The 8,467-nt window shown below is 44.1% G+C and overlaps 1 protein-coding gene across 1 annotated transcript; it reads left to right on the top strand.

Moving 5' to 3' along the window:
- The first annotated feature begins 4,663 nt into the window (after positions 1-4,663).
- LOC118417540 (uncharacterized protein K02A2.6-like) lies at positions 4,664-5,464 on the top strand. Its single transcript, XM_035823127.1, has one exon. The coding sequence runs from the start codon at positions 4,664-4,666 to the stop codon at positions 5,462-5,464; it is 801 nt and encodes a 266-aa protein (XP_035679020.1).
- The last annotated feature ends 3,003 nt before the right edge of the window (positions 5,465-8,467 follow it).

Raw genomic sequence — 8,467 nt, 5'->3', positions numbered from 1 at the left:
GGCTAAGCCACTCGTCCCTTATCCCATCTACAAATCTGTCTCTGAGAATGCTGTCATTATCGGCCCAGGGCTCACCCCTCCGTCTATCTGCCCGCTTTAGTAATTCTTGTAGGGCCAGAGCATACTGCTGCAGGCTCTCACGGGGCAGCTGAACACGGGAGTAGAACTGGCCCATGATTACTGCCACAGGGGTGGGGTCCCCAAACGCCTCAATGAGCCCGTCCTTCAATCTGTCTAGGTTGGCCCTGTCCTGAACCGAGAGAACTGCTATTTGTCTCCGAGCTTCCCCCTCTAACTGGCGGTACAGCAGCCCGGCCAGATGGCCTTCCGGTACATCGAACAGCTGAAACGCCTCTTCGATCTCAGTTTCAGTTTATTTATTTTCAGTTTATTTATTTTACCAGCAGTAACACTCAGGTACATAACAACCTGTTTTTCAGGCAATGCTGGGTAAACAAAAATACAATTTAAAACTTTGCAATATTACAATAACACATACAATAGTGCATAACCACAAAACGACATATCAAAACTCACAATTTCACTTGTCATTACCATCTAGACCTCACAGTTCCTTGATAAACTTAACCAGTCCCAGAGTCTTGCGGTGCTTAAGTGACAGTTTGTTCCACAGTTGGGGGCCAAAAGATTTTAAGCTTCCCTCGTAGCACTTCAGGCTTGCTACGGGACAGTTCAACTGGTGAGGGTCCCAGTCAGCGAACATTTTAACAGCCGTGCGGGTGCGAGCTCTTATAGTTGGTGGTGACTTCCACCTGAACATGTCAGATATGTACAAAGGGGCTTTTCCTCGTACAGCATTGAAAACTGTGGCCAGACTGATTTTTTCCGCCCGATTTCTCACCGATGTGTGTAGCCTGTAATCATCCTTGCAGTTCTAATCTAAACAGCAGTCTGTCGAGTTGCAGCATTTGTGTTTTCTTGCCCTGTACAAGGCTTGGCAACCACGCCGCGCCACAGTAGTCCAAGTGCGACAACAACAAAGTTTGACACATAGTATGTAAGATTTCTTTTGTTACGTAGGGTTTTGCACGTCTCATTGCACTGAGGCCACTGAATATTTTTTTCGTGATATTTGTTATGTGAGCTGACCACTGGAGCGATGGGTCTAGAGTGATGCCCAAATATTTGAAAGTGTTAACTTGCTCATAAATGTTAACACCGTCTGTGATCTGAACTGTTGTCCCAACATGTCTCAGCTTCTGAGGAACCCCGAATAGCATAGACTTTGTCTTGTCATGATGGAGAGAAAGTCTATTATCAATTAACCAGTCTGACACTCTCTTCATATCCTGGGAAACTGTCTCTTCACACTCTTTCATCGTGCCCGCCGAGTAATAGATTGCGGTGTCGTCTGCATACAGGTGTATTTTGCATTTTTCTAGAACCTGTGGCATGTCGTTGACATATAAACAAAACAGCAAGGGACCAAGTACGCTCCCCTGTGGTACCCCGCAGGTGACTACAGCCATCTCAACATTGACTTTGCAGACTAGTGCATTGTGAGCGACCAGAGAGGTATGATGTAAACCATTTTGTTGCATCCCTATCAAAACCCAGTTTCTTGAGCTTACTCAACAGAATGGCATGATTCACAGTGTCAAATGCTTTGCGTAAGTCTAGGAAGAGAGCAACTGTGACCTGGCGACTATTATTGGCCGACCTAATATCCTCCACAATCTTCAAAACTGCAGAGGCAGTACTGTGGTTTCTCCGAAACCCACTTTGGTATACCGTGAGAAGGTTGTTCTGGGCCATGTAGCGTGATACTTGGTTACCAACGAGTTTTTCCAACACTTTGGATGTTACACTCAGTACAGAGACAGGACGGTAGTTGGCCACATTAGTTCGATTACCGGACTTGTAAATGGGTGTGATCTTTGCCGTCTTCCAGTCACTAGGGACTTCTCCCTTGGCAAGTGATAGGTTAAATATGTGTGTCAGTGGTCTGACAATGACAGGGGCGGAGTCCTTAAGCAGTTTTGAGGGGATATTGTCGAGCCCAGTGGCCTTCTTTGCTTTCAATCTGAGAAGTTCACTTAGCACTGTCGATTCGTCAACTGACTCAAAGCTGAACTCTGTACTAGGCTCCGGTATGTGTCGGAGAGGATCTTTCTGGGAGGTTGGCATACTATCGGCAAGGCTTGTAGCACAAGTTGCGAAGTAGCTATTGAACTCTTGAGACATTTCGCTGGGGTCCGATATATTGGTACCGTCAGGTCTCGCCAAGTTCTGAACTTGACACTTCCCTTTGGATTTCCCTGTGAAGGCGTTAATAATTTTCCACCTGAGGCTTTGATCTCCTTTCGCTTCTGTCACAGCTTCAGCAAAGTGGATTTTCTTTGCCTTTCTGACTGCTGATGTTGTCTGGTTCCTTATCACCCGGTAGACCTCCCAGTCTTTTCCCTCCTTGGTTTTGATTGCTTTGCGTCTAGCTGCGTCGCGTCGCCCCATCATGTTTTTTACCCTGCCCGTCATCCAAGGAGCAACAGTGTTGTTATCCCTCACTCTCCTCTTGCACAGCGGAGCGAATTTGTCAGCTACATTCAGGAAAATATCCTTAAAAGCATCCCAAGCATCCGTTACATCAGTGCAGTCTAATACTGTATCCCAGTGACTTGAGTCCATCAATAAAAGATTGTTGGGTGTACTGCTTGTAAGACCTGTATTCACACCAGCGTGTACCGCATGCCTCTCTTCCTGCTTGTGCACAGGCCAGGATAAGGTTGTGGTCAGACCTCGTCAATCCATTCTTCTACGGACAACCCTGCCCCTGATCCCGCGAACTTGGGGAGCTTCCGTTCGAACAGTGAAAGGCCAAAACCTACTCCTGCCAACTGATTCTGTCCATTCTGATTCTCCATTTTAGATTAAATCATTTATCTCACAAAAACTAAGAGTGGTCAGACAAATGCGTGCGTGTTTCCCTCTCAACCCACAAACAAAGGCACTTACCGCCGTCTTCACTCGGGTAGCGTTGACCTTCCGTCTCTCCCGTAGCGATGATGGTGAACTTGGCTCCTGGTCCTGGTCGACGTACACGCAACTTATCCCACCGCTGCCACCAAATGTAAGGGTGGTGAACTTGGGTTGAAACCTTGACTTCGAAGGCGTCCCTTACAGAGTTCGTGGAATAGTTGCAGTTCTTGTAACGTGTACGAGTCGAACCAAAGACAACAGAAGCCAAGAGCTACATAGAAGTCGTTCTATTCTCTCTCCCTCCAAAGCAGAACTCTCCCCAGTCCCCTAGCTCTACCCCTATTTATATCTCTCCTGGCCACATCCACCCCAGGGGTCTGGCGTGGGGACGCTATGCATTCAAATTAGCTGGTACCATATCTGGGACACACCACCACCCCAGGTGTCTGGCGTGGGGACGCTTTGCATTCAAATTAGCTGGTACCATATCTGGGACACACACTCCACCACCCCAGGGGTCTGGCGTGGGGACGCTTTGCATTAACTGGTAACATACCCCTCAGATGAAGGTGAATAGGACTTCTGGGGTCAATTAACTCAAGGCTGCCCACTCCCCTTCCTAAGAACAGTTCAGGGTCAAAGTGACTAATCCAGTCTAACATTGAGGGTCTTGGAAAGTACAAGGAACTCAGCCAACTTACAATATAGATGGATTTAGTACAGAGGCACCCTGTTACATTAGCAAAGCCGACGCCTCTATATCTGTAAGACACAAACTATTTAACACATGCGTGAAGCCCGTATTGTTGTATGGTTCGGAAATCTGGGGGTCATTCAAAACCCCAAAATCATCACCAATCGAAGCTATTCACCTAAAATTTTGCAAACAATCTCTGAATGTTCCCAGTCTATCTGCAGACGCCCTTTTGTCCCAACTTGAGCTAGACACATTAATAATTTATTCCTGTCTGTTGCTAAATGAAATGCAACGCAAAATATCATAAAAGAAGCTAGAATTAGAGTCATGAGGTTTTGTTAGCATAAAAAGTCATATTTAGAAGTAGGATATACTATGAGCGACCCAGTATTGCCGATCGCCCTGGGGCGAGTTGGACTTGGAGCGACTCCTCTCGTCTAGAACGATCTAGAAAGGAACGAGAAAAGAGAAAGTGGTTTTACCTTAGATAGCGCCATATTTTGAAGCTCTTTACCAGCTGTAGGGTGGGACACGGAGCCGAGAAATTGAACTTCAAGTTGGACCAAGGAGGTTAAATTAACCTCCTTGGTTCAATGGAACACGAACCTCCCTGGTTGGAGAGAAGGTGGCAGCGGCGGGAATGCACGGTGACTCATTTACAACGTGACGTAATGAAATTAAAAGAGGCGTTGTCTTTCATACGTTACAGTCAAAGGGGAGTTCCGTTGATGATAGGAAGGGCTCCACCCAGGGCGGTTCACTAACTAAAGGCTAAGGGGCTAAAGTTATTTCTACTACAGAGGCAGCGAGTTACATGGTGTCAGAAGCCGATTTCTTTAACATCTTCAGATTCAAGCAATGTCAGATTATACATGTTCAACGTTCTCTGTGGTCCATCCACTTGGTACGGAATTCTGTTCCGATCCGATACCGTCTTTGGCATGACATTGCATGTAGCACCGAGATCTAACTGGAATCTTCCTTCTCTTCCTTCTATCTCCATAGTGGCATACACTTGCCCTGCATAAGATGATTGGGTACTCAGCACTGGAATGGTGCCAGACAGTCGGAACCAGACAACAGAAGGAGACTCTGTTATCACATCCAGTTCCAATGCGACCATGGGAGAAAGTGGGCATAGACATGTTCAACTTCCGTGGAAAAGAGTATCTGATCACAGTGGATTATTTCTCAAACTTCTTTGAGATCGACAACTGTGTAGACACTGCAAGATCGGCAACCATCATAAAGAAGCTGAAGATGCAGTTCGCTAGACATGGTATCCCGGACACCGTCATGAGTGACAATGGACCGCAGTTTTTGTCTGCAGAGTTCGAGACATTTTCCAAAGAGTGGCACTTCCACCACATTACATTGTCCCCGGGATATCCCCAAAGTAATGGTAAGTCAGAGAACGCGGTCAAGACAGTAAAGAAGCTTATGGAAAAAGCACTTCTGGCAAAGATGGATCCGTACTTGGCCTTACTGGACTTCAGAAACACACCGACGCAGGGCGTCAACAGCAGTCCGGTACAGAGGTTGTTTGGTAGGAGAACCAGAACAACCATACCTATGACTACTGCGCTACTCACACCAGAGCCTCCGAGGACACAAGAAACCCCACCAGCAACAGTGACAACTGACGACGTTGACCACAACAATGCAACAGAAGCAACTGTCAACAATGAACAGCCAACAACAACTGCTGAACAGAAGCCAACGAATGCTGAGCAGACTACAACCAGATCTGGAAGGATCGTGCGCACACCAGCACATCTGAAAGACTTTGTAAAGTATTCATGCATGCATGAGAAGATAAGCATGTTATAGACTTTAGAGTTAGCATGTTAACTTACTAATCAACTACCGGTAATACATGCGAGGATGCCATGGACCATTTTTCTTACAACTGAAAGGAATCCAGATTGCACGGAACCTGAGATTGCAAAAGGACACTTGATCAAGAGCAAAGAAAGACTCTAAATGAGACGAAAGAAAACACTAGAATTGTATAACAACAGAGAAAGACCATAACATTGTGTTAAGAAGAATTGATCTTAGGAAAAGGGATGTGACATTGTTAATATTAAATGAGCTTACACTAACACGAATGCGTAGGAGCAGAGAGTAATAGAACCTCAAGAGACAACCTCCGCAATGCACAGAGGCTGCAGTGGCTGAGAGAATAAACCAACTGTAGAACTGTACCGCGCCTGAGATGTCATTGCAGATTACTTGAGCAGATAGGTCTAGATAGAGACCATAGTGGCAGCGAGTTACAACCTTGTTTCCAGAATGACTTCCACCAAATGAAAGGAAATTTCAAGTCCAGACTGGTGATTGGTTACTTTTTAACCTCCTTGGTGTATATATAACTTGAGCATGTCAAAAAAGAACCCACCACTCGACGGTTCAAACCTTGCAGTCTGATTCTGTTATGGTATCTTGTAAAAGTGATATTGTTATTTTAATCCTTCAATAATTGCAGTATATCTAAATAAATACTAGTAGATGAATGTTTCTCATGATCTTTGACCTCGAATGCATTCTGTCTCCACATTTGGGATGCATCTCCTGGAGACATTATATACTTTCATTGTGAATCCTTAGAACATATCCATGCCGTTTCAGTCACAATTATTGGTGGCTAGTTTTTACCTTATTTTTCATTTTTCAAAAAAACAAGTAGTCTGAGCAAGAACTGCACAACTACACTGAAGTATAAGGAATTGTGTTTTAGTAAATCAAAATTGACAAGTAAGTAAAGCTAAACTGATAACAACACAATGAATTGCATAGGGAGCACCTGTGGATGTTTATTTTCAAAGACTTAAACAGTATGGAAAAATGAGTTACCAAACTGGTTTGTACAATGGCGAGAAGAACTTGGGGTCACATAATGTACTAGACTGAAGGGTAATTCATTTCAGTACAATGTACGGAAAATCAAAAGATCTTTGTGAATATGATTCTTCTCTCATAATTGGGAATTTTCTGACATAAATTCTTAGTCATTTACTATACAACTACCTGTAAATTGGTAGGTCTAATGCTACCAATGTTGCATTTTCATTAGAGCATGTGAACAAAAATAAATTTATTTTTGTAGAGTCAATTCCACATTACCAAGAGGGTATTTCTTGCCTTTTGTTCCAACATTTTGGAAATCTTAATAACATTCTAACTATGATAAGTAATTGTTTAGAACTATTTATAACATCTGTGTAATTATATTTCAGCCATACATAGTATGGTGAAATATATTGTATTCGTAATGTTTCTTTCTTCTTTCTTTCTCCTGTCAAATCTTCAAAGTGATTCATCTCCGCCGTTCCTGGACCGAATGACCTTAAATTTGGCACTTTTCTGAGGGGAAATTTGTTTTCTTTTGGCCTCCTGACGTGACCTTCCGTGACCCCGCACAGAGCCACACCTGTGCGCGTCAGCCGCGGAGAGTTAATTGAATCAAAGACCTAGCCAATCAGCGAAGAGGAGGCCAAAGGCTAATTGATATTCATAAGCGGGGCCTCATGATCCCGTATATAGCAGTGTTCCCGCCAGGGGGAGCGAAGCCCGCCTAAGGCTCTCGCATTTTAGACTATTCAGAAGGCTTTATATTGTATCAGTTCTTAGGGGCATATCTATGATAATCTCAGCTGTCACTTAACTTCTCTTCAGGAGTTTAGCGTAACACTATTTCAGGTCAAACCGTCAAAGGCAACTAAAAACAAACTTTAACGTTACTGAGTTCAACAGTACTTATAACTTGTTATCTGAAGTTGAAACGCTAGCGATGGTATTTTCGCTGCGCTGTTAGCTCCGTGCGACTGTTGTTGACGGTCTTATAACGGTATATTTTGCACCCCTGTACCCTGGTATGAGTAACATTTGGTATAGATAGGCATAAGATAGTTGGTAAAATGATCCAAGTAAAATTTTTGGCATAAAGTACTGTAAAAGGCTTAATTACAGCACTTTTTTATGGGAAATTGGTTTTCTTTCGTTCTCCATGCCATGACCTTTCGGACGTTCACACCACAGAGCCGACATCTGCACCTGCGTCTAGCCGGCAGGAAGAGTTAATTCAATTAATGGTTCAGCCAATCAGCGAAGAGGAAAGCGAAGGCTTATTAATATTCATAAGCGGGGCCACACAATACGTTAACTTGAAGACTCAGGCCGTACAGACTTCTCGCCAGGATTTTTTCAAAGCGTCGGACAGGGGTCCGGGGGCCGCCGAATGTCCCTGGCGGGGTCCAGGGGCAGGGCCACTGTGGGGGGGACCCAGGTGGGCGAAGCCCCCCCCCCCGGAAGCTCTTGCATTTTAGACTATTGAGAAGGCTTCTTTTATCAGTTTTTTTAGGGCCATATCTACGATAATCGTAGCAGTCACTTACTTCTCTTCAGCAGTTTGACTTTAAAATATTTCGGGTCAAAGCTTCAAAGACAACTAAAACCTCATAAACAACAAACTTTACTTAGCTCAACAGTATACAAAAATATTGTACGGGTTGCCATCCTTAGTTGAAGCGCTTATTTATAGCGCTAGTATCTTCGCTGTAGGAAAGAAGGTCCAAGCAATGTAAAACATCACGTAGCATGAAGTTCGCTGTCAACTGGCACACAGCACATGACTGTTTGAAACTCTAAGTCTAATCAACAGCCGTGTTTGATTGATAGCCGGCGGTCCATTGATGAAGTCGGCGAAAGGTGCGTTAGTTAGAAAATCTGCGTTTAGTTTTGATACGTAATTATAAGTTAGACAGTGGCGAGAATGATTATTTTCTCATCAATATTTCTCTTCAGAATTATTTGAACTTAATTGTACATCTA

This window comes from Branchiostoma floridae, chromosome 6, assembly GCF_000003815.2.
Source record: "Branchiostoma floridae strain S238N-H82 chromosome 6, Bfl_VNyyK, whole genome shotgun sequence".
Lineage (NCBI taxonomy): Eukaryota > Metazoa > Chordata > Leptocardii > Amphioxiformes > Branchiostomatidae > Branchiostoma > Branchiostoma floridae.
The sequence above is the reverse complement of the archived record's forward strand: the minus strand, read 5'-3'. Positions and strand labels throughout refer to the sequence as shown.

Excerpts from the sequence above, each read along its gene's own strand:
- LOC118417540 (XM_035823127.1), top strand. The coding sequence starts at position 4,664 with ATGATTGGGTACTCAGCACTGGAATGGTGCCAGACAGTCGGAACCAGA.